The sequence below is a fragment of the Camelina sativa genome, chromosome 9 (genome assembly GCF_030686135.1).
Source record: "Camelina sativa cultivar CO46 ecotype springtype chromosome 9, ASM3068613v1".
NCBI lineage: Eukaryota > Viridiplantae > Streptophyta > Magnoliopsida > Brassicales > Brassicaceae > Camelina > Camelina sativa.
The window spans coordinates 2,233,423-2,258,869 of record NC_141888.1 but is presented as its reverse complement, the minus strand read 5'-3'; the positions used below and the strand labels follow the sequence as shown (position 1 = coordinate 2,258,869).

Genomic DNA, 25,447 nt, shown 5'->3' with positions numbered 1-25,447 from the left:
TTTTTAAATTCGTTATAGGCCCGTTCTTTTATATATACAGTAATATGCATATTTGTTTCCAATTAAGCATAACAAATTTAACGTAATAAGGGTTTGCATATGTATTATTTAACTTTTTCTTTTAAAATTCTTCTATGTTTTTAATTCACATTTTACAATTATTTTCAAAACATTTTTAATTTGGAGGACTGGAAAATTAATCTCATACTGAAAATATTCTCTAATATTAATTTATGTAAAAATACTTCAATATAAATTTGAATGCCTTTTTTTCTACGCTTATGGTTTGTCCAAAATCCTTTATCTTATAAAGCACAAGTCATTACACCAATAAAATTTTGACAAATCAGTAAAAACAAATTATTTTTTAAAAAAATATAAAAAGAAGATAAAACAAAATAAGAGATCGTGGAGAGAAATAGAAAACAGAAATCAATATCACATAAATAAATAAAAACATACAGTGTAAGAATAAATTATTGTTTTAAGAATTAAAGTGAGATCGTGGTAAAAAGAGAAAACAAAAAATTACACATCAATATCTATTTCAACTAATTTACATATAACTGCAGCATTCTCCTTTCTCAGCATGATCCAGACATTTTTAGCTACACGATTTGCTCTGTAGAAGCAGTCAAGGTAATAATTTTTGTGTTGTTTTAACTTTTTTTTTATCAAGCACAAATTCGTGAAACACCCTGTAGATCCTGACACACGTTTTGCCATGTACAACACCAAAAAAAAAAGCATACAAATATCTATTGGCATTCTGGAAAGTGTTAGAGGTGATTTACAAATGTGTAGGCTAATGTTGATTTTTTGTTAAAGGACCATGCATTAATGTTTGGTATAACATAATTTATTTAGATATTCTGTAAGATTAAGTTATAAGTTTGATTAATGTTGAGAAACTATTTTTCAAGTTTTAATTACTGTATTAACTAGGATATATCCTGTGCTTAAAGCACGGGTCAACATTTTTAAAAAGTTTATAATATAATAATAAAAAATATTGTTTTATTTAAAAAAATATTTTGTTTGAGATAATATTTATTTTGAATTGTTATGTAAATCTATTAGTCTATTTGAATTACTTATTATTTTAGAATATTATAGTATTTTATTTTTGTTGTATTATTACATTTTTATATTGTTTATTTGTTGTATTTGCATCATTATTTTATGAAATATAAAATAGTAATTTTAATATTATAATTGTGAGCAAATAAAAAATATTAAATTGTCATTTATATAAATTTAGTTTTACCAACCCGCCAATGTGGAAATTAAAACACACATTTTCATACATTGAGTAATATATTTTCGTTTTTAAAAATTCAAATCACAACATATGCAGAAAAAATATGCATTTTATTAATTATAAGTATTATATGAAAATTCTAAACAATTTGTAAATAAAATAAAATAAAGATGATAGGAGAATCATAATTTAGTTATTAAAAATAATTGTATTGTATACTTGGATATAAAATCTTAGTTTTTAAAACTCTGATTGGTTTATATATATTTTTTAAAAAATAATTAGTAATTTCGTCTATAATTTATTAGAGAGAAAATATTTTTTTAGATTTTTTAATATTTGATCTGTGAGTGTTTTTTATTTTTAATTAATTATATTTATTTAAATTAGTTAATTAAGCTTAATTTCTAATGGCAATTGAATGTAATTTTTTACACATTTTAAGGTTAGTTTCATATTTGTACTTCTCAATTAATAATAGTAGGATTTTAATAAACATGTAATCATACTAACATTTTCATAAAAGATTTAACAAAAAAAAAAAAAAAAAAAAAAAAAAAACATTTTCATAAAAGAACACTATGAGATTTCGTTTGGCCCGTACGTAGTACGGGATTAATACTAGTAAAATATAATGCCAAGATCCACCTTTTTACTCTTTTGCTGTATGATTTATCTCAATCATTTTCTCATGTGCAGCCATTAGCCGAAGGTACTCATGTTTGAGTCAATCTACTAACTTCTGCAAGATTCAGTATCTGTCAAAGTCAAGTTACTTATGGCGCAGTTGGTGACTTCCTTGGCAGTCATGGCAGAAGAGAGCGTCTTTTTTGTCTGTTCAGAGTGGGTCGTACATCTAATTGCAATCTATGCTGGCACTTGAATCAAAACTTGGCAGCACTAAAAAATGTTACTACCAGTGAATATGTTCATCAAGCTAAAAGATAATTTAGATATCCCCAAAGAAAATCATGGTGTTCAAACTATTCTGCTTTCTAAACTCATTTCAAAAGCAGAGAACATGAGAAATTATAACAAAGAGGTTAACTGTCTAATAAACTATGCAAAATTGTGTTTTCCATGTATAAAAAATTAAGGAAATGGATTATTTATTCAATCATACAGCATATAATAGAGATCATACCAGCCAAATAATATGATGTGATCTTGAAGTTTTGTCGTTCAAAGCAGTTTCACCTACTTGCCTTTGAGCTATAAGAGCAAATGGAAAATCACATAGATGAAAGGAAAAAATGATTACCAATATATCTCATGAAAGAGACAATGAGTCACATTTCAATTTCATCAACACATTTTGAGGATTTGCCAAACGTATGCACCTAGACTACTATCACCATCAAAGTTGCTGAGATTGTATATGTCTATTTCAGCAATTAGCTTAGTGTTTCCGACCTTTTAAATACCTCTGAATCATCTACCAGTTCAAGGGGACCAGTATCACGATTTAAAAGGTCAGCCAGAGTCTCTTTATAGACAAAGCTCCTTTCTTGAGTCTGCATAGATTTTACAAGATTCATGGGTTTAGAAGAAGACATATCACCTCTAACAAAGGCACAGAAATAGGGACCTTCAATTTGGTCACTCACTTTTCTTATATGCTCGTATATATCTTTAACAACACTTTCAGTAACCCTCAAGTGCAAGTCTAGAGATTTCTCTATTCAACTTTATTTACATCTTTTCTCAACTGCATAATCCTGTAACTAAACCTCAGTCTCCTCCTCATTCGGGGCTTGCGAGATAACTCCAACAACTTCTTTTGCTTTATTTCACTCTGTTTACAACGACCATAGCAGATCTGCAACCTGAAATGATAAAGTATATACCAAAACAAAGGGTCGCTCTAAACACCTAAAATAAAGTCACAATTTGAAGTTCTGGACTATGGACTACGGCACAATGGGTCAACAAATTTAGTATATACCTGCGTGCACTTCCAACTTCCTGACTCCGATTGTAGAAAACTATACCCCATCTCATTACGCAGCTTCAGGTCGTGCAATTGCGTCTTCACCAACCCTTTTTTCCTTACCGAATGGTAAAGACGCAGTATCAACATGATTCTGAAATGAAAATAAACTTCTTTTTGTATGATATGAAGCAACTTTAGTTTTCATCTCTGCCTCAAAAACAAGACCGACACAGCAACTTTGACAACCCAAAAGATCATATACAACTTCTATATATTATGTATACACTGTTATGATACTTTGTACTTAAACAAAAGCATATATTCTACTAGGTACAGAAGATGTACAAAAAGGGTCTTATGCTTCCTACTTACAAGTATGCAGATCCGAAGCTCTTCTTCTGTCCTCATTGTTTATACTTTCACTCACTCTTTTTCTATCCTTATGCGCACAATAAATCTTCTGTCCTCATTGTTTATACTTTCACTTACTCTTTTTCTATCCTTCTGCGCACAATAAATCAGTTTTCACTCTGCAAATAACCGAGAGGGCATGAGCACAACACGTCGTTTCTTATTATTTTCTTCTTAGTTATATTTCTGCATCTTGGTTTCTGGAGAATGTCTCGGATAAAGAATGAGTGCCAACGCTAAAGAGACCACAAGACCAACCACTCCGCTAAAAGGCTGTAAAGGGCGGTTCCCTGCAATCCAAGCCGGGGAACTTGGGTTGTAGGTGAGGAATCCACCTGACTGTAGTAAAAAGCTTGTTGCTATGGTTCCTGCTCGCAACCCGATCGGAACAATCAGATTTCCTTGGCTTCTTGCACGAGCTCCAGCGAGCGCCAACGACAAAAGCCATAACCCTGGAATTGATCTCAGGGATCTGGAGAATTCGACAAGAAAACAAAAACAATCAGTATATAGTTTATACAGTTAGCATTACGCTACGGTACTCCTCATGAACAATAGTTGTGTACAACTGCAGTATGACATACACGTATACCCAGTTCATCCATGATCTATATAACAATAATATACTTGGAAAAGATATATACCTTTGGAACAAGGCAAATATGAAACCAGTAATGATAATGCTTTGATGGTAGCCTAGATCTATAGCAATCTCATCAGGCATCCATGATCTGAAGAGCAACTCTTCCACAAGCACAACAAATGTCGCAGCTGAAAATCCTCTTACTATTAGCATAAGCAATTGCCCGCATCCCTTGAGACACTTCATGGCATCAAAAGGATGTGGAAAATATGGCGGTCGAGAAAAGATTGCAGCTCCTAATATTGCATTTACGAACTGTATTAATAGAACGACTGTCATGCCCCCTGCAAAGGCCTTCAAAAACACTTGAATCTGCAAGAAACCTTATAGTATCATTTCTACTGTTTTAAAAGCATAAATGTATGGAACTGAAGAAAAGGAGAACATATGAAGTTAAGGGAAAAGGAAAATCACAACTACGCCATATATTTTTGCTGTTTGAAATTCAAACAGGTCCACCAAGATCTTTGTTGAAGCAAATTGGCATTTGTATTATTTCCTTGTTTTCATATTTATGAGGGAAACTGATGCTAATGCGCTCATAAAGAAATCCAGAAGGCAGGATCACGGAGTATTAATGGTCAAGAAGTTTTCTCCAGCAGTGCAACGAAAACCAAACTATTTTAATCTCAGTGTTACGTTTAAGGTTTTACCTTTACTTTGACTGATGCCTTAAAATCAAGCCCATATTGCATGAATGGGTTTTCATACTTCCGTACTCTCTTTCCCCACAGCATGACAAGAATAAAAACAGCAACATAGAGGCCAACTACACTAGCTAATTCCGCCACTCTAGAGGGATTACTTGTAGACCAGCTCTGGAGAAGTGTTGGAAGCAATGGAATCACAACCGGTGACCACAAAACGAGCAACATCCCAATAAAGCCCACAGCCCTAATAAAAACAACAAAATAACGATACACACGAGAATCATTAGGACCAGCTGATATGAAGAAGAATCAAAGGACCCAACTTATGGTAAAATCACAAGAGTATGGAATCTTTCACATGATTGTTATCAGAAGAGAATGTAACATGTTTAAAACGAGGAATTTACTAGCAAACATGTATTGAAAACATAGCATATTAAGAACGGGGAATCACTCACAAACCTGTAGAGAAGAATAAAACGTTAGTTCTCCTGTTTGTCTTTAATTTTATGGGAATGGTTAACACACATCGATAGGTAAACATTCATTATTTAAGACCCACGTAAACCATAAAAAACAAAATTTAGTAAAAACATTCTGCCAACGGTAGTAAAAAAATAACAGAATACAAATATGAGCATCCACATTTTTTATTGATAAGAGACTACTTTAAAACTAGCCACATAAGTTCCACGATACTGGAAAGAATCAACAAAGATGCTTAGAGAGAAAGCAGCTTACCTCTTGAGCAAGGGCCACTCATCCATACGCAAAAATTGGATTAGCTTATCAGTTAAACTCATAGCACCACGAAGGCCACCCCAAAGCAGAGCAAGTTTGCCAACTAACTTCAATATACCACCCCTTTGACCCAAATCTGCCAACATTGCCACAATCCTGTTCACATGAAAACCAAGGGCTTTTAGATCAAGAAGAATCTTAAGGCACTGACATAGAGGAATTGACTTATCTACTTTTAATACCTATCCTGATCCACTTCACCAGTTTCCTTTGTTGGAACAGCAGGACCAGCTATGGACATGGCTTTCTCAGCAAAACTTGCCACCATATTGCTCTGATCGAGCTTTCCCGATTCTTTATGTTGACTATCTTTCTCTGATGATTTTGACATGAAGCCACCTCTTTGTGGATCCTGTGCAGGAGACACTAATTACAAGGACGAACATATATATATGATCTCTTCCTTAAATATTTATCTGAATGCTAATGTTAAACAATACCTCGTCTTGAGCCAGCATCGCAGATGCTCCCAAAGCAGCTGTTACAGCACCAACCATGACACCCTCATTGTTAATACTTTGCAGGCCAGATTCCACCATTTCTCCAATGGTCGAGTTGTTTTGTTTGGTCTCCTTGCTCACTTTGCTTGGCATAACACTCGTTGTTGCACCATTGTCACTAACCATGACACCCTCATTGTTAATATTTTGCAGGCCAGATTCCACCATTTCTCCAATGGTCGAGTTGTTTTTTTTGGTCTCCTTGCTCACTTTGTCTGGCAGAACCCTCTTCGCTGCACCATTGTTCTCGTACTTTTGTGTTCTACCCGGGACAATATCTTTCTTAGCACTGTTGGTTGTTGTAGACACATCGAAATATTTTCTCAAAGCAGCTAAAACAGAGCCAACAACAACACCAATAGGCAGTACTTGTCTGAGAAAATGCGCCTCCTGGACAGCAGATGCAATTGCCTTAATGATAGCGTCCCCATGAAGTTTACCTACTTTTCCAGAAGGGCCATTGGAAGTTTTGCTATTCCTTATGAAAGTCCAAGTAGGCTCTGCATATACAACAGCATAAGAAAATCTCTTTGCCACCATTTTTATATCTTTACTGAGTTGAGACTTAATTTGCCTCATGCCAGCTGAACCCATCCTGCGTTGAACTTCTACGTTCAAAGAGTCTGATACAATAACTTTAATGAGGTGCTCTAATTCCTCACATCCTTCGTCTAATTTGTGAGGACCATCATTTTGGTTGTTCGATGCATCATCCATTTCAGAGAGCTCCGACCCTTGTTCATGGTCCAATATCACATATGCAGGCTCAATGATGTTCTCTTCATTACCTACACTAAGGGAAGGAACCTGAACATTTTCGTGCGTATCTCTGCTGGATGCTGCATCGTCAGCAAGGTTACCCAAGTATTCTGGTTGTTGATCTAGGAGCTTCCATTTACCTTCCTCTGGATAATAGTCATCATCCAAGTGTTCTCGTTGTTGATCAAGGAGTTTCCATTTACCTTCCTCTGGATAATAGTCAAGCATGAGAGCAGTGGTTGTATCTAAGTCTAACTGCTTTGCAATCTTTTCTTTTGAAAGTTGCTCCCCAAGGGATCCATCATGAGAAGAATTTTCGACAGAATCTGTATTTCTTTCAGGCAGAATCTTTGGTGAATGCTTACTATTCACAAATTCATCTCTGCCCAAATCTTTTTCAATCATTTCCCCTGTTACCTTATCATTGTCAGAACTTTTTTCAGTTTCATTCACACTGCATGCAGGATCATGTGAGTTTTCAGAGGGCATAAGGCTCTCGGTTTCTCTCTTGTCGGGAATTTCCTCTTCAGATGGAGACATTCCCTCATTTGTGACATTCTTCTCATCCTTGAGATTCTTCGTATCCTTGAGATTCTTCTCATCACTTACCTCATTTCCTTCTTTATTTTCTTCATCCAGCTGAGAAATCATGTTTTCGAGCACACCGAAAACACTATTGACAGCTACCTGAGTTTCATCATCCATCCCCGTCAATGCTTCAAATGCGTGGGAAACATTAAATTTGGACTGATTTGGTTCCTGAAGTGCTGGCTTAGTTTGGTCTGATACAGGCTGCATAATTTTGGTTTCTTTGCTCTGATCATCACTTATGTCTTTCTCTACAGGCTGTGAAGCAGAAGATTTTCCAGCATCTCCTTCATTGTCGGTAGATGTCACCTTGTCTTGATCTGTGGCAGACTGTTTTTCGTTATCATTATTTTTATTAGTTTCCTCCTTTCTTTGTTCTTGAGATAGTACAGCAGCTTGGTCCACTTTGTCCCCATCACTAGTTATATCGTCTACAACAACTGGCGGTGGGTTGATACTATCATTGTTTGTATCTGAAGCCTTCTCGAAAGCATCAGCTACACTGGATTTTTCATCAGCAATTGGTGCTTCTTTCTCATCGTGTTTCTTAGTTTCTACCCGTCTTTGAAGCGTATCTACTCCAGAACCTTGCTCCACTTTGTCATCATTACTAGTGACATCCTCCGTGCCGATTGGCCCCTGGTTGGCACTATGACTCTTTGCTTCGGAAGCATTCTCAGAACCATCAGCTGCACTGTTCTTTTTATTGGTATATGACTCGTGATTTCCAAGACTATCATCTTGATCACTGTCGACAGGTTGGGACTTTCCAGAATCACTGTCTTTCTGGGAAACCTCGGTAGGGGAATGCTCTAGTTCTGTTCCACCTGGAGAATTGTCCGAGCCAGTAATGGTGTCATCTGAGCCACTCACCAAACCATCGCTATTATCTATCGGATCGGGGGAATAAGAATCCTTTTGATCTATGGCACTTGATGGTTCTTTCTTTGCTTCCTCCGCTTTTTTCAATCCTGGTGATATCCTAGGAAGCTTCAGCTTTTCAAGATTTAATTTACTGCCACCTGACTCCAAGATCCCAGTTACAGCTGTTGTAAGCTTCCCACGAACGTCTTCTGGCACGGCATCTTGCAATGCTGTTAGAACTGTTTCTCCTCGACCAACAGCATCCATAACCTAAACATTTACTGAATAATTGTCAAGCAATTGTCAATGCAGCGACAACAGTAAAACTTGTTAATATTATTGTTACTTTTGATACGTTGGGTGTTACCTTTTTCTTCTCTTCAGCTTTTAGGGTGCCAGGCATGGATACATCCAGCATGTTCACAACCACTTCTGCAGTCTGCAACACCTGACCTCTTTCACTTTCTTCTACGTTAGACTCATTATCTTCGATTGATTCAACTTCAACAAGACTGCTTGTTGAAACTCTACTATTTTCTGTTTCATCAGATCCATTATCGATTTTGACTTTCTTTTCTAAATCTGTTCCAGACGACAAATTTGAGTTTGGAGTGATGTCACTGTCTTCAAGTGTTTCCCTGAAAGAATCTACATGGTAACCATTCACCGTCTTTTTCTGGGCTGCCTGTACGAGCTTCTTGGCCCCGATACTTTTTTCAGGTGCTCTGGTTTCCGAAAAAACTAAGCCCTTTGAAGGGTTAACAGTAACATCCACGTCTTTCAAAAGTGGATGACGACCTTTCAGAAGCCCAAGTTCTACAGCAGTCAACCACTGCATGGCCAACATACGAAAATCAATCTCTCAGACATAAAAAAGAACATAACAGGACAGTCAAGTAGAAATTAAAGAAAATAAGCTTTTCATGTAAAAGAGAATGACTTGCATATTATTTGCATTTTAACCAGTGAAATAACCAGATGTTTATACTAACAGTCTGTCTAACGTAGATAAATTATCAATTACAAACAACATGATCGTAATAGTGAGCATCTTGGATATTGAGGGTATCATGCCTGCCTTTTATCTACTCAGACAGTAAGAAAAATAATCAAAATTATACAAGCTGGTGTATCTGTCGGAGAAGCATTATGTTCCACCAAGATGGATTGACTACTAATCACTGACTTCAATAGATTTTTTTCTTTTTTTCTTTTTTTTTTTTTCTTTTTTTTTCACTGATTTCAATAGATAATATTTCAATTATAATTCATCACATTTGTGAGTATGTGTGACTATGCGTGTGTGAAAGAGATAAATATAGGGAGAGAAGTTGCCTCAATCGCAAGGTCCTGGCACCAAGACACGGCCACTGTACGTCCATCGATCAGAATTGGTGAAGACGAGCACAGAAGCAGGCTTGTATATGGGTTTTCAGCTATTGAACTCCGTGGTATTGTATAAGGTGGTACCACATTGTCATTCTGAAAAATACACACAACTTAGAGAGTCAAAATATGTACAACACAGTTCACAAAAGCCATTCAAGAGACCAGTATTAGATTATCTAACTAAAATTTACATGTAAAATCAAAACTGATTTAAAAATTGAAACCTGATTTAAGTTTACAAATGTAACTTATGAGTACCTGTGTCAAAGGAGATAACCGCATATTGTTCCCTTTTAAGGAAATTTTTAAGCATGTTTATCCTAAGGATCAAGATCCTATTTTGTATCAATGCCAACATCACCCTAAAATAATGCCATCACAGCAGCTAGTAACTCATTCAACATTATTCTCAGATTACTTCATGATCCGTGCAGCATAAAAATATCCTTTGACATAAAATGTCCAATAGTTCTATTATTGAATTCCTTAACTAAATTACACATACCTCTAAATATGAAATTTTAACTATAATGATACCAGAAAAAATAGCACTTCTGAATAGGAGATTAAATCAGGTCAGACAGAGAGGTATAACCTTAAAGATAACTGCATAGCCAGAATATTCACCTGTATAAAGAGGACAGGAACTTTGACTTCCCCAATAACATCTCTGGTTGCACAACTGGAATAGAAATCTTCTATACTCTCGCAACCATATGTCACCATGGACAAGGCTTTATCAAATTCGCGAACTGATTTAGAAGACAAAGCCTTTCCAACATCAAAGGCTTTTGCTCTGCCTTGGAAAAGCTCCTAGAACGTGTATCCATATGCATAGCCCAGTCAGTATAAGAAGAGCTCACTCTAAACGAGTTCACAAATAATTATGTAGCTTTATTATAAGCAATACCCAACCTTATTTGCCAGCAGTATCTCAACCAATCCACCTGTAATTTGTTGATCCAAACAAGTCGAATACGGAGATGTTCGTGTGATCTCCTCAAGGTCAAAAGGATTATCAATGCATACAGCAGCTGTAAGAGGTGATCTTTCCCCAGCTTCTGCCAGGTACTTTGTCAACATATTTGCACCATATCCTCGCCCCACAGCCGTAAGAGTCGTCCATGGCCTTGTCTTGGTTAAGAATCGCAAAGCTGTGGATACATCATCACTGTCACCAGCTGTAAACAACCTACAATTGCAAAAACTGCATCTGATCAAATAGACTCACAAAGCACACAAGAGATAAGGAACCCTTAAGAGAGTCTACTAGCTCACCGAGGTGTAGTGAGAGGCGAACCAGCACAACCTCTAGGGTTCATGACCACAGGAAACAATCCTCGCCTCAGAGCTTCGCATACAAACGATCGAACGCCTTCATCCATACTTCCTTGCGGCGTTCCAGGTATAAAAACCACCGTTGTATCCATCCCACGCTCCTCCTTAATGTCCAAATTAGCAGGCCAATCAATCGAAACAACGCCGCCGTCCTCAGTGGCGATACAAACCCTCTGATACTCCAACGGAGTCTTCTCATCAGCAGACGATACAGTAATCTTCCCGGTATCTGAAGTAACGAAATGCCTCTCATCAGTCACGAGTCTATCGCTTAAACTCTCAGAAGAGTCATCAAAGGAGAGCAAAGAGGAGCAACGGAGAAGAACAAATCTGTTAAACGGTGTAGGAGTCGTGAGAAGAATCCATTCCCCAACAACAACATCATCATCATCAACGATTGATCGTCTTCTTCCAAACAACCTCGACGATAGAAAAACGGCAAAGCCGGAAGCGAATCCGGCGACGGATGGGGCAAAGGAATCGAGAGGAACGCTTCCATCGAAAGGAGGAGGGAGAATTGAAGAATTGACGCGAAACGAAGTCCGAGTCTGTTGTTTGAAACGAGCTCGCTTCCTGTGAAACACACCGAAGCCGTAAGAGCTACGGCGGAGCATAAACGGAGACGCGTTGGGTATAGGTATGGCGGTTGTTGTTGTTGTTGAGTGAAATTGAAGAAAATTGGAAGACGAGTACATCTTTGATTCGTCCAAGATGAATCATCCGAGTTTGTTTGTGAAGAAGAAGAAGAAACTCGAAGATTTGTGAATTTGAAATTTTTATTTCTTCTTTTTTTTTTTTGTGCTTTCTCAATTTGTTCATGTCTTTATTGTGGTCTATATAATTCCCTATTTCTTAAACCATTTCTTAGATAATACACTATTTTTTTTCTACGTTAATGGCGCATTTTTTTAGATCACTCTAACCAAGATTATGCTTTTATATAATTAACAATTAACATTTAGAAAATGGATATAGACAACATGTCCTAAGTTCAAGAATTGAGATAGCCTTGAACAATCACATTGTTTTAACTTTCACCGGTACTTAAGTGTTGGTGGTAAATGGTAATCCTGTTTCTTAAGTAAGACGTTTTGTGTGAGTTTGCTACACTTTTTCAGTTTCTAAAAAAGTCTTGCATCTATTTGATTTGGTGCTCTGCATAAGTTCTAGTTGAGAGATATGAGCAACTTTTCCAGTTCGAAAAAATAGCTTCTTTACTGCCACTTTGACAATGATTGTGAAAGTGTAACACTGTTTCTTATGACCCCAAATTTTTTGTGATGGCAAAGTCTCAAGAAAGAAAGAAGTGAACAAGATCGTCTAGCTTGTCTTTTTGAAACAAGTCTGTGATTAGAATGTTAAACCATATATTTGAAAATCATCGCAGACGGGTTGTGGTGTGGAGCCAGCCAAGTAAGAAAGCTGAGTGAAGCATCATAGAATAACAAAGTTCCCAAATTCAACGATTATTATTATGCCACGATGAACGACTTGTGATACATAATACTAAACTAGCAAACATTAGCAAGGAGAAACCAACACTAGAAATTAGAAAGCCTAATTGAGTTAATAATTAAACTTTTATTAATGGTATCATCAGCTCATAGATGAAACAAAAGATACCAAGGGTAACATACACCAGACTTGGAAACTCAGTCCAAAACAGCTATTGCACCAACTGCCTTCAGCTTCTCCACGATCTCCTCTCCTTCTTCTTTTGATACTCCTGTTTTCAAAACCGACGGAGCCATCTCCACCAAATCCTTCGTTTCTTTGAGAGTCTTACCTGTGAAACTCCTCACCTCCATGATGGTTTTGATTTTCCGACGTTCTTCAAAGGACTCCAATCTAACCGCAAACAGAGTCTTCTTAGCTTTGATCACCACTCTCATTTTTCTTTGATTTCTTAGGTTTCCCTTAATTCTCTACATTTTTATTGACTCATTAGAGAGATACCTATATACATAACACACAACTTGCTCTCCAAGCAAATAATTGTACTAGAGATCTCAGAAACAGAAACAAAGCAATAATTGCACTTACTATCTTTGCTTTCTTGACTCGAAATTGCTCCCCAAGCATAAATATCACTTCACAAAAACGGATATTTTCTACTTATTACGATGTACTTCGTTTTGTCAAATTCTATATATTTATTAGTATTTTTAAGCCACAAGTTACAAGATCATAGTTTAATCCTTTGGTACTACCTATGTTCTTTGCCTCCCACACTATTCTATCCTTCCATGTCGTCTACAATAGTTGAAATGATTTAACATAAAAATACATAAAGAAGAGTCAAAGGAAACCTATTATCTTAAAAGGTCAAAATGAAATCTGTTGTAACTTAACAGTAGTAACTTACACAAGTCTTTGACAAAAGAAAGTTTGAAAATCTAATAAACCAAAAAAGGGGTTAGAAGGGACTGATTGCTCATTTGGAAACAAAATTGTTTTCCTTTCTTTTTCCATATTTTTAAACACATTTATGTGTATATATATTTCTCCTCTGCCCTTCTTTCTCGATTTTGCCTCATTCATCATGAGCTTTGTTAACCTCCTCACTTGTCTTTGATTCATCAGTCTTTGGTTCCTCGGTCTTTGATTCATCAAACGCCATCAACTGCAACAGCAACAAAAAAGAAGAAGAAAAAGACCATAAGCTCATTAATCCTTTACTACAAGACTACAACCATAATATAAACATGTAAAGCAAACACAAGGTAAAAAAGGAAAGTTCTTCTGCTCTGTTAGGCTCCAAACACAATTATAAAAAAAAAAAACTGAAAATGTTTATACATGCATGTAATTGCAAATGTAAAAATTGCATTTACAACATTCGAAATCTACAAGGAGGAGAAAACGAACCGGTTTGATGTCACCGTTCCAAATGCAGTGAGAAGCCAAGAACCCAATTACGGCTGGGACAATGTATAACAAAGCAGGCTAAAACAGAGGCAAAACACAAACCAAAACCCATCAGAGAAAATCCCAAAATTTAGGTAACAATAAAATGGATGACAACAATTAAGACACAGAGACAGACCTGTGCTGCTTGAAACCAGTTCATGACTACAATCGTGAGGATAACACCAACAGCGTATCCGATAAATGCACTTGTGAAGTATTGTGGTTGTCTACGTCTTGACACATCAAATCTTAGAGCAAGTGCAACAAAAATACCTAAAGGAAAACAAAAGCTAATGTCTCATATTCATATAATATCCGAAATACAAGAGTGTATAACCAAAAGCTGTACATAGTTATTGAGTTACGCATTAGAGAACATACCGGGAATGACAATGTCACCAAGGCCAAGCATAGAATAGGGTCTTAGAGCATCGCCCGTAGGGAATAAAAGCTGAAACAAATATGCAACAATGAGATTACTGACAAGATCACAACAACAAAAAACCAATTTAATATTATTTGGTGTGTACTTCTGAGGCAATTATACTAACCTTTATTGGAGCATCAAAGGATTTGGCAACACTAACCATAACCGGAGTGAAGAAAACCCAGAAGATATCATAGAAAAATAGTCCTGCCTGGAAGTCAAGTTAAACAAACACCGAAATGATTAAGACATCTTCGACGACTTGAATTGTCTTATCATCTAATCATTCCAAACAAATTTCAATAATAACATTCAAAGATGCGGCTCTTACCAAAAGGATGGCACCAGTCTTGAATGATCCAAGAGAGAGCATCTCAATTCCCTGTATTGGCCACACGATTAATTAGAAAAAGAAGTCACACCCAACAACAGTAACGACACTGATTCCAGCTCAATTTTAAAATTCTATAATATGTTTTGATAAAGAAGCCACGTAATTTATGTGTTCCCATATAGAATGGACGGAAAGGAACCTGAATGCAGAAGGAAAGGCCGAGAATATTGTTAGCCAGCCAATGCTTTTTCCACGCATACCACGCACAGAAGAAGGTTCCAGGGATTCCTGCAACAACTTGGGACTTTGTGAACTCTACCTCCAAAGCTGTTTAAAAAACAAAGGATTCAGCAACCAAAAAAAAACATTATTTGGCATTGATATCAACCAAAAGGGTAAAACAATCACTGAACATAGTAAGTAGAGTAAAACAGACTTGCGAACAGGACAAACACATAGGAGCTAGGATGATTATTACATCAACCAAATTAACATTTAAAGACTAACACTAATCAAACAATGACAAACAAAACCACAACATCACATCCAAACATAACGACCACAACATCACATCCAAACATAACGAGGGAGAAGGCAACCAAAGAATATTAGTTACATACATTTGAAATACGGAAAACGCCAGATGATAAGGTTGTCATTCCAAGGATCAGGCAAAAATCTTCTGATGGCAGGTAACAATGTCGCCCTGCAAAACACATAATCATGTCATGACTTGACCATAGCTACACGAGAAGGAGAAAGAAAAAACAGAAGCAGAATTTAGATAAGACACATACGAAAGAGCGACAATCCCAAGAACAAAGAAGTAAGCTGTTAGAACAGCATTGACCAAGTCCTTTGAGAGAAACTTGAACAATAAGAAAAGCGAGAGAAGCATAGCACTCCCAACCAATGGGAAACGCATGGCATGTTCTTTAGACATGGTCTCCTACATCATTCAAACAAAACATTTTAGATCAAACTGGAGAACTGAATCACTTAAAACTAATTAAAAAAAAAAAAGAGAGAATCTGATCACGTCTACGTCTTACCGTTGGAGGAGTATCCTTCACTGAACGAAAGCAACCCACATAAACAGTGATACATGCCGTAAGGATAACATTCAAATTTGGATTTACTCTCACCACGAGTGGTGCCAATGTCAAACCTGTAACAACAACAGCAACAAACCCCCTCAATTTTGAGTCTTTACGTCAAAATCAATCACACCCACCAACCCTAAACCCTAGAGAAACCAAACCGATATGAAACAAACAACAAAAACTGCATATTTCCAGCAAATTCGAAGAACAACCCCAAAACCGAAAAAGTTAACAACTTCATCACCAAAATCATATATCAAAAGAAACCCATCACACGAAACAATCACATGATCGTAAAAAACCGATCGAAATTGAAATCCACTAGACGAATTGTAACAATTACAAGAGTGAAAGAGATAAAAGAAGAACCTGCGAGAGCGAGATTCGCAAATTTCTCACAGTTCTTCATAATTGCTTCTTCTGCTTTCGTATAAACTCTCTGTAACTCTGATTGAATGTGTTATGTATAGAGAGAGAGATCCAATGGTGTGGTGGGGTCAAACAAAAGATAAAATTTCCACCAGATCTGTTAAAAAAAAAATTAAGATGAAGACGAAGAAGAAGAGAGAGTATGGAAAGAAAATTAAGATACTCGATGACTACGAAAGTTACGGGACTGTGACCTACTTATGTGACAGACGTATATTATTGGTAACGTTCACGTGTTTATGACATTACGTTCGAATTATATTGGTTGATTAATGACCCCATTCATCACCACCGCATCACAGAATATGTATTTTTTTTTTTTGTTTCCTTACATGTGTTAAGTCCAAAATTAAAAAATATGGTAACCGATACTTTTCTACTTCAACTGAAAACAAAAAGTAGGTGCTGTACAAAATCACATAGTCAAAAATTGTAACACATAATTAAATTTTGGGAGATTTCATAATCACAAATTAGTCTAATCTTTTTTATTTTTGTATTATTGTTTTCCATATTTAGTCAATGTAAAAAAAATTATAATATATACAGTTTGAATTGTTATTTTCTATATTATAGTAAGTTTTACAAATTATGTTAATATAGATATCAATCAGATGACTAAACCAAAATTTGACTTAGGGATGGTAAACGGAAAGAAAAGATAGGAGCCGATTGTGTCTGACTCTTTCATCTAGTTTTGATACTTTTGGATTAAAATTCTTGACATTTAACTATACTTTATATATCATATTTATTTATTAGAACAATTGACTACAAGTTAGAGCCCAAAGTAGGTAGAACATGATGTGCATAAGCACACAGTAAGCCTAATTTAACAAAATCTTCGGACACGGAGCCGTTGAAGTGCACTAAGAGATAACTTTTGGTTCCTCCTGAATTTTGAGCAACTCGAAGATGATTCTTGGAAATATCAACCAGTGAGAGTCATCATTCTGAATTACACTTAACTCCATCACCTGATCATACATCATCTTACCAACATCAAATCTAAGGGCAAATCCCTCTTTTCAGAGAGATGATTCTTGTGAGTAGAGGGAAACCAATTGTAAGCAGCAATCATGGATAGAGCACCAAACAAGGCTGGCATGTTCTTAACGGACAAAGTTTTCCAACTTGATTTGTCTTCTCCAGTAAGAGCTTCAGCAATATCATCGAAAGGTCGGAAAGGCAGGGCAGAGCTCTAAACAAAGTTGCCTCTCCTAATGTCAAAGGTACTTGTTGTGGGAAACCATTGCAACACCAAAGTAGGTTCGAAGAGGCTGCCTCTTCGGTATTATGGTTACATTTTTTCAGTTGGAGTGGTTAATATTGCTATAAAATTGCAAAGTTATATACAGAGGAATGTGTTCTGTATTGAGAACACGGCTTCAAAACAAAAAGAGAGGAGGCACACTGCCAAAATATGCAAGCCGTAGAGCCCTAGCAGCTTTCTGTTGATAAAATATCTTATTGGCGTGGAGATAAATGAGGGAACAGCAAGCCAACAAGAGCACGAAGGAGAAGCTCTCAAGGTAAAAAGTAAATGGAGAATCTGAACAATGCTTAAAAGGATTCTAACTGCAGAACATGACAGTTTAAGTCCTTACATATCAAACAACTAGATAACAAAAACACAACCGCCCAATAAACCAATTAACTCAAACAGTCAAACTTGAACGGAACTCACAAAGTCGACTTCATGTAAATTGATTTTCAAGTTTCACAGTTTGATTTAGGCATAAATTATGCAATAAAGAGTCACATAATACAAGTTTTCTTAGAAAGGCATAAAACATAAATTAAACAAGTAGCGGCTGCGGCGAAGGTAAAAATGACCAAAATATTTAGCAGTGTCTTCTTTTGTGTCTTCAGTCTTTTTGGTCAAGCTCAGCAACCGTACTGTCGAGCATAGCTGTCCTGTAATATCAAAATAGCAAAAGATAGCAACAATTTAAATTAATGACAAGTTACGTTCTTAACTAGTAAGAAGGGATTTAATACTAATAATCAAGAACAAATTTATGTACCTGCGCTTACGACGAGCTTCAGCCTCAGCAAACATACTGTCGAGCAAAGGAGTCCTGTAATATCAAAATAGCAAAAGATAGCAACAATTTAAATTAATGACAAGTAACGTTTTTAACTAGTAAGAAGGGATTCAATACTAATAATCAAGAATAAATTTATGTACCTGCGCTGTATAAGACCACCATTAGTTTCAATGAAGTGTTCGTATTTACGCGTCCTTTGAACGCGGACACAGCGTTTACACCCTATAAAATTAGGATATCCAATTATACTACTAGCACTTCTAACCTCAAGCTTCAGACTTCCCAAGTAACTTCCATCTAGTGCTAATGCCTTCTTTTGGTCCGGCAGTATACTTAAGAAAGCATATCTAAAGAGAAAAGAAAGAAAAGAAAAAAAAAACAACAAGTAAAAAATTTGAGTTTGTATTTTAACTTCTAAAAGTAATAAAAAAAATACGAGCAAGAAGTCACAAACCCCAAGAGAGAACCAGTTTTACACTCTGCCGGAACAAAAACCCGACAGATCACTCCACATGAACTGAAGTGTTTTCTCAATGTACTCTTGATATCAGCCATAGGTAGGGAACAATCGAATCCCCTAACGAAAACGGTCATTGGAGAGTTTCCATATGCATCTTCATTTTCGTAAAGGCAATGATATTCTTCCGCCTTGTGTGTTTTGGAGTCAAAAACAAGAAATGTTCAGGTTTGGGAAAATACAGAAGCTCTTAGAAAGACTAACGAGCTCATACAAAAACAAAACATACAGAAGCTAAGTAAATCTTACCTTTTTGTGCTTCTTCAGAACTACTTGTTCTGAGTCATAGGACTCGGACTCGGACTCCTTCTCTGATAGGAAAAAAATATTACAACTTGCATCTTAAAAAAAGGAAGACATATATAAAAATATCAAACAACCTATAATCAGACTAATATAATTCGAAAATAAAGATTGCAAGAAACCAAGAACAAAGAAGTAAAGTTTAGCACCCCAAGTTCGTACCATTCTGCGTAGTAGAATCAACCTAAATAAAGCTCAGTCAAATAGAGAAGAAATCACTAATACAGAAAAATTGGTTTAAAAAAAAAAGAACTGAGAGAGGGAGAAATCCATAAGGAAAATAGGATTACATCGGTGGATGTGGAGAGCCTCTTGCCCATGGAGAAAGTTGGAATGAAAAAGAGAGCGACTGCTAGCTAAGTTTTTCGATAATGGGGGGAGATGAAAACCCCTAGACTGACTTTTGTTTATATATATTTTTAGTAGCCTGGTTTCAGATGGGCTTTTCATGGGCTATTTATTTTGTCCCGGCTTGTTTGACAATCTTCATCTTCATCAACTTGTTTGACATTTTTCATCAACTCCTTTATTTGGCTAAAGTAAATGTTTTGTTTTTTTTTCGAAAAATGTCAAAAACACATGAATTTTCAAAATGTTGGTTAAGTCACATAAAGTTTGGTTTGATTTTTGGAAAAAAAAAAACAAAAAGGTCAAGCGTTGTTCATTTGGTTTAGACATGTCGTTAAGTTTCCCTTTAAGAGTTAACACTATGTTAGAACCAAAACAACATCATTTCATGTTTTAAAAACAAAACAACTGCACCCATGAGGAATCGGACCGCTGACCTCTTGTATGCCTAACAAACAAGATAACGTTTCACTATTATATCAAACAGAAAGTGATCTGAAAGTGAGCATAAATCCTTAATTAAAGTATGAGTTACGGAATTTATTCTATATAACATTTAAAAATTTTAAAATTCTATTCAAATCTCAAACCAATAACCCCCACTTAATTTGATCATAAACTCGCAATTGAATTTTGAATTGGTATTCTAGAAGACAGATAATTATATTTTAAGTATCTTATATAATTAATTTTTTGGTTTGTTATTTTAAATTAGTTTCGTATATATACATATATTTCCTGCTTTTTTCAACACTTGTCCCTTTGAATAATATTGCCATTACTTATTAGAATACTTAGAAGATCACGTAGATAAAGTATATTCCTTACAATAATAGTCACTAATTAGAGAAAGAGATTAAAATATATCTACTCGCCCCATACAAACATTAGTTTTAAAAATTACATCTAGTGAAAAGTTGAAAACATTGGCTTCACATCATTTCATATTTATACCTGAAACAGAATAAAGACACACTAAGTATCATTTTTTTTTGTCAACAATGTACATGATTAGTTCAACACAGTAAGTATCAATGTGAATTTACATTTAGTTTAAAAGAAAAAGAAATATTTATCTAAGAAGGGATTATTGGTTCTATGATTTTAATGGATTTGGAAATCTAAACAAAAATCATGTGTTATTCAATCATTGATTTTAAAATACTTATCAAAATTATATGTTATTGGTTCTATGATTTACAAATACTTGTTAAAATCTCATGTTATTCATTTAATGATTTGTTTTTGGATTTCAAAATCTACATTATGTTTTAAATAGATTTGAATGAAATTTGAAAGTGTAAATAGAAGGATTTAAATTCAAGGATAAAACATATTATTTCAAAATCTATATGTTTTGATTTTCATAATTTACAATTCTATATGGATTTAGAAATCATTTCTATAATAACAGCCCTTAAATTATATGTACCGTGAATTCAAAGACTTGTCTAATGATGGAAATATGATGAGCCATCTTGATGAAACCACCATCTCCCCACCCTTCTCCAAACGAATCTTGCAACTTAAAATATTATATTTTTCTCAAAATAATAGCCACAACCTGATATAATCAAACCATGATAAGGATACTTTTCCAAAACATTCCTCAGTAAATCAATATCTGAAGGACAATAAATCTTCTGAAATAAGAAATCATTTCCAAATTAATATAATTATGAAATTAAGTGCAAAATGGAATTATACAAACAAATTATGGAATTAACTTACTTTGCCGTCTCACTCATGGAAACTAGGAAGATAGTCAATAGTTATGGCAATATAAACTTTCCTTGCTAAAGAAATTGTTTTTTCCTCAAACTTGAAAAAATCTTCTTCACTACCATTCTTAGGCCGGTGATGAACCTCCATGTCTTTGACATATGACAATAAGAATGGTTTGACATTCTTCATATTGTCAATGCCTTGTACTGTGAAGAGATGACGCCTATAAACACCCTTCAACAACTTGTCAATAGTAAGATCACTCTCTGAACCAGAGAGCTTTTGAGCAGCAAGTTGAGCTCTAAAAAGAACCATTGCCCAACATTCATCTGCAAGAGTTCAATTCCATTATCTTTGACTACTAAGAGAAAAAGTTTACATTTTCAAAGACACGTTGATCGTCATTTTCATGTAAACAAAAGCACGTCAATAGTTCAAATTCAGTAGTTATGTAAAAAAATAATTATGCATGCTTACCATAATATAGTCAATAACCCATGATTTCAGATTAACTACAAAAATCTCTATATACTTATTTAAGCAATGTTGTTATAAGTTTAACCCTATTATCATTTGGTATGTTACAAAAAAATGTCAATGCATTTTGATAAATTTAGTAACTAACCAAACAAAAGCCTATATTTTTGAAACATGATATAAGAAAACAATATTTTAAAAATTATTCAACATATTCCATTTATTGTTTCAAAATCTTAGGAAACAATAATAAATTATTTAGAATAATTATAAAACTTAATTTTATTTATAAAACTACAATTAAATATATGCATCCCTAAATCATTTAATAATATATATATATATAGATATATTAAAACTAAGATACAACATTTCTTATATTTTTAAAATATAAAATTATATTTAATTTATTAAATACTTTTTTGCAATGCACATCAACGCAGTGAAATCTTATTTAAATCTAAGAAATCACAAATGTTATATTTTATTCAATATAGTATATACAACTAAAAAAATCAAAAAGTTAAATCAAGATTTCTAAACACAACCGTTTCAATATGGATTTTGTTTTATTTCTGGATTTTATTCACGGATTTGAACATTTATCATGTATCGAAGATGGGTTGAAATCAGAATATGAAATTAAGGAAATTAAATGAAAAATTATAAAATGTATAGAGTAGATCAAATAAAACTTTAACTATTATTTTATAACTAAAAAGTTACAGCAAAATTTACGCAAGCATTTCCCCATGTTGTACAACACGGGTAACTTTCTTCAAAAATGAATCAAACCCTATGTGACTGTAATTCATTTGGATAGCCTGGATCGATATCGTTGCCTGAGACAACAATACATGACATTGTTGGTTTAGGGAACGCTGGAAGGGGGAGATTATTTGTAGTTTCACAGCTTTGGGAGTATTCTCGCTTTGTCTCAGGCTCTCAATGGAGATAAAGACAATGGAGGTGTAATGGTTTTAGGTGAAAACCAAAGGCCAAATACTTGTTTATCTCTGTTTATTTGTTGATATCCTCAGTTAGTAAATGCAATATCTTGCATTGCTTTGCGGCATGTGACAAGTCGTTGTATAACAATTAATTATTAGTTCAGCGGTAATGACCTATTTTTATCTTGATCAAATGAAAGTGAAGAAAGTGCATATTAATAAAGTTCTTGCCTGATTTTGCTTTGCTTTGCTTGGCTCTTAGACAAAATGGTGGTTTATGATCTTGATCACCAACAGATTAGGTGGGCAAAATATAATATAACTGTGAGTGTGGTTGTGTTTTGAAAGATTTGAATATGGTATAGCCTAATCAAAACGAAAATATGACTTTGCAGGCTCCTTGAATGTGATAAGAGGGCAAAACTACAACATTATAAAAACACAAGGCAATACAACATTAAAATTTGGAACACCCTAACAATTCTTAAAAAAATTGACACACAAAAGTATGTGTAGTTTGTGATTAATATTCATCTATTTTTGTTTTGGTTATTTAAATTTGAACATACAACTCTGACTTCTGAGTCACTGAAATAGATGGTTGCTTAGATTTTGCTTACGTTTTGCTCATATTTTTCTTGATTTTTCCTTGAATCAGATTATCATAATTTTTTGGTTATTTTGATGCAACATTTCTTATGAAATTAACACAAAAAACCAAACCGCACCAAACTAAAATAAATAGTTTGGTTATAATTTAGTCTAAAAATCTATTTGGTTTTCATATTTATAGATTGAATGTTTTACGTTTAGTTTGGTTAAAATCTGTAAACCCCAATGCTTTTTTAGTTTTTGATGAATATTTGGAATACCTATTTAGAGGGAGGTATTCAACTTGATATTTTAAGGATTTTGTATGATTTTAATATTTTAGAATTTTTAAAGATTTAGAAGACTTTTAGGAGATTTGATTGTGTTTTAGAGTTTTTCTATTTTTCTAAAAAGGAGATGAAATATGATTCAATGAGATTCCATGATATTTATTAGTGAACTTTGGCTGATTTTTAAATATTTTACAATACAAAGAAAGAAAATTATATGCCAAAAAGGAAAATTATGCTCAGAAAGTCTAAATCTGGTCAAGATGATCCCATAATAACATACTTATTTGATTGTTGAGATTTGAGTTTCTACTTAAAACCTGCAACAAAGAAAAAAAGCTTCTTTGTGGTGTGACTTTAAAATCATTTGTGATGTATAGTATGGCAGTGAATTCACTAAGTCCGGGGAGCAAGCCTCTGAAATCTGGTCGTTGAATTGGGTAAAAAATACTTCCGGGAATCTATGATCCCCTTTGGTAACACGATCAATGGTCTAGCCTGCGGATCCATAGCCATGAAGCTCTATAGAAAGCTGAGAACCATTCGCATATATATGTAAGATTCATGGAAGAGAGAGTTTACTTCGTGGGCAGTTGAGAACGTCCCCCTTCTTGATTTCTACAGCGTGAAAGCAGAATCACGGAAACAACAGTTGAAGGTTTTGGGACAATGGGTCGAACAGAGAAGCATTATGTTTCTTGGGTACCAACAGTTTGCAAAAATCATCTGCGATGATAACTTTGAAGCAGCTTCAGAAGATTGTAAGCTGATATTGCTTGAGAAACCAACGTTGCTTATACTTGATGAAGGTCATACATCAAGGAACAAGGAGACAAACATACTTATTTCGCTTGCTCGTGTCAGGACTCCTCGAAAGGTGGTTCTCACAGGTACTTTCTTCCAAAACAATGTTGAGGAAGTGTTTAACATTCTGAATCTTGTTCGTCCCAAGTTCTTGAAGCGTCCTGGAACTCGGGAGATTGTTTCCCATACCATGAGCAAGGCGGAGATACCGAGTGGCAAACAGATGAACCAGAGTAGTATTGAGGGAACTTTCTTCGCTGCAGTAGAGTTTACATTACAGAAGAGTACAAACTCTTCTACTAAGCTTGATAAAGGATCTACGCGAAATGACCCGTAATATCTTGCATTATCACAAAGCAGATTTCAGAGGTTTGCTCCCCGGACGTAGTGTGTTCACTGTTATACTATACCTGCAACAAAGAAATTAAGTGAGATGAAGAAGAAACTAAGCCCATTAATTACCCAAAAATAGTTTTATGCGTGTTATATTTTGGTCATGTATCCTTCGATTAAACGTCAAAGAGATTTTATTCATAAAAATTAGGGATTAATTTAGCAAATTCTAGTTTTGCAATTAACTTTTTATGCAATTAGATTATTTCTAAACCGATTTTTGATTTATTTTTAATGCGAAAATAGGTAATTTTACGTCAAGGGGCAAAATATTTCAACATCAAGGACAATTTCATTTATGGTAAAATGGTAAAATTTTACTGAGATTGAATGTGAGACGTTTTCACTTCTTGTTTAATATAATTGATTGATGATTTTAATATTGAGGGTTTAAATTTCTGGCTGCAGAGGTTCCAAAAAATATAAGTGTTGTTTTAAACGGAAAGAAAAGATGGGAGCCGATTGTGTCTGACTCCTTCCACTCTTTCATCTAGTTTTTGGTCCTTGAGGATTAGAGATATATGAAATTCAACTATATTTTTAATGAATCATAGACTATATCATACCATTAGAACAACAATCGGTTGACACCTAAGTAGAACGTTATGTGCAGCAAAGACGCGTCCGAGTTCAAAACAATGCTTTTGGAACCACTTCA

The 25,447-nt window shown here is 34.8% G+C and overlaps 3 protein-coding genes across 6 annotated transcripts; all 3 read right to left on the bottom strand.

Moving 5' to 3' along the window:
- Positions 1-2,832: 2,832 nt before the first annotated feature.
- LOC104710222 (uncharacterized) lies at positions 2,833-11,991 on the bottom strand. 2 transcript variants are annotated; one of them, XR_015565920.1, is made up of 13 exons: positions 11,078-11,991; positions 10,715-10,991; positions 10,427-10,612; positions 9,746-9,892; positions 8,778-9,242; positions 6,140-8,680; positions 5,882-6,051; positions 5,640-5,795; positions 4,902-5,142; positions 4,250-4,560; positions 3,567-4,077; positions 3,207-3,345; positions 2,833-3,087 (listed from the first exon to the last, which is right to left on the bottom strand). XR_015565920.1 is itself a non-coding variant. In XM_087464637.1 (11 exons), exons 1-11 carry the CDS (start codon positions 11,830-11,832, stop codon positions 3,780-3,782), a joined length of 5,547 nt encoding a protein of 1,848 aa, XP_087320763.1. In that variant the 5' UTR covers positions 11,833-11,991; the 3' UTR covers positions 3,432-3,779. The 2 variants fall into 2 exon arrangements, 1 of the variants encoding a protein (XP_087320763.1); XM_087464637.1 differs by lacking the exons at positions 2,833-3,087; positions 3,207-3,345 and having other exon boundaries at positions 3,432-4,077.
- Positions 11,992-13,433: 1,442 nt separating this feature from the next.
- LOC104710221 (signal peptide peptidase) lies at positions 13,434-16,567 on the bottom strand. Its single transcript, XM_010426794.3, has 11 exons — positions 16,281-16,567; positions 15,861-15,976; positions 15,606-15,757; positions 15,429-15,514; positions 15,008-15,135; positions 14,806-14,856; positions 14,599-14,685; positions 14,429-14,498; positions 14,184-14,320; positions 14,006-14,083; positions 13,434-13,760 (listed from the first exon to the last, which is right to left on the bottom strand). The coding sequence occupies exons 1-11, from the start codon at positions 16,318-16,320 to the stop codon at positions 13,671-13,673; spliced, it is 1,035 nt and encodes a 344-aa protein (XP_010425096.1). The 5' UTR covers positions 16,321-16,567; the 3' UTR covers positions 13,434-13,670.
- Positions 16,568-18,012: 1,445 nt separating this feature from the next.
- Positions 18,013-19,596, bottom strand: LOC104710220 (nucleolin 2). 3 transcript variants are annotated; one of them, XM_010426791.3, is made up of 7 exons: positions 19,502-19,596; positions 19,374-19,395; positions 19,158-19,219; positions 18,846-19,039; positions 18,532-18,738; positions 18,368-18,421; positions 18,013-18,257 (listed from the first exon to the last, which is right to left on the bottom strand). In XM_010426791.3, exons 1-7 carry the CDS (start codon positions 19,529-19,531, stop codon positions 18,209-18,211), a joined length of 618 nt encoding a protein of 205 aa, XP_010425093.1. In that variant the 5' UTR covers positions 19,532-19,596; the 3' UTR covers positions 18,013-18,208. The 3 variants fall into 3 exon arrangements, with proteins under 3 accessions (XP_010425093.1, XP_087320490.1, XP_010425094.1); XM_087464364.1 differs by lacking the exon at positions 19,374-19,395 and having other exon boundaries at positions 19,502-19,594; XM_010426792.3 differs by lacking the exon at positions 19,374-19,395 and having other exon boundaries at positions 19,158-19,214; positions 19,502-19,579.
- Between the last annotated feature and the right edge of the window lie 5,851 nt (positions 19,597-25,447).

Excerpts from the sequence above, each read along its gene's own strand:
- LOC104710220 (XM_010426791.3), bottom strand. The coding sequence starts at position 19,531 with ATGGGCAAGAGGCTCTCCACATCCACCGAT. Across the intron at positions 19,220-19,373 it reads TGATTCTACTACGCAGAATG|AGAAGGAGTCCGAGTCCGAG; the intron begins GTACGAACTTGG and ends TTTTCCTATCAG. Across the intron at positions 18,258-18,367 it reads GAAGCTCGTCGTAAGCGCAG|GACAGCTATGCTCGACAGTA; the intron begins GTACATAAATTT and ends TTGATATTACAG.
- LOC104710221 (XM_010426794.3), bottom strand. The coding sequence starts at position 16,320 with ATGAAGAACTGTGAGAAATTTGCGAATCTCGCTCTCGCAG. Across the intron at positions 15,136-15,428 it reads GCGTTTTCCGTATTTCAAAT|CTTTGGAGGTAGAGTTCACA; the intron begins GTATGTAACTAA and ends TTTTTTAAACAG. Across the intron at positions 14,857-15,007 it reads GCCTTTCCTTCTGCATTCAG|GGAATTGAGATGCTCTCTCT; the intron begins GTTCCTTTCCGT and ends TGGCCAATACAG.
- LOC104710222 (XM_087464637.1), bottom strand. The coding sequence starts at position 11,832 with ATGTACTCGTCTTCCAATTTTCTTCAATTTCACTCAACAACAACAACA. Across the intron at positions 4,561-4,901 it reads AGGCATCAGTCAAAGTAAAG|ATTCAAGTGTTTTTGAAGGC; the intron begins GTAAAACCTTAA and ends GGTTTCTTGCAG. Across the intron at positions 4,078-4,249 it reads ATATTTGCCTTGTTCCAAAG|ATCCCTGAGATCAATTCCAG; the intron begins GTATATATCTTT and ends CGAATTCTCCAG.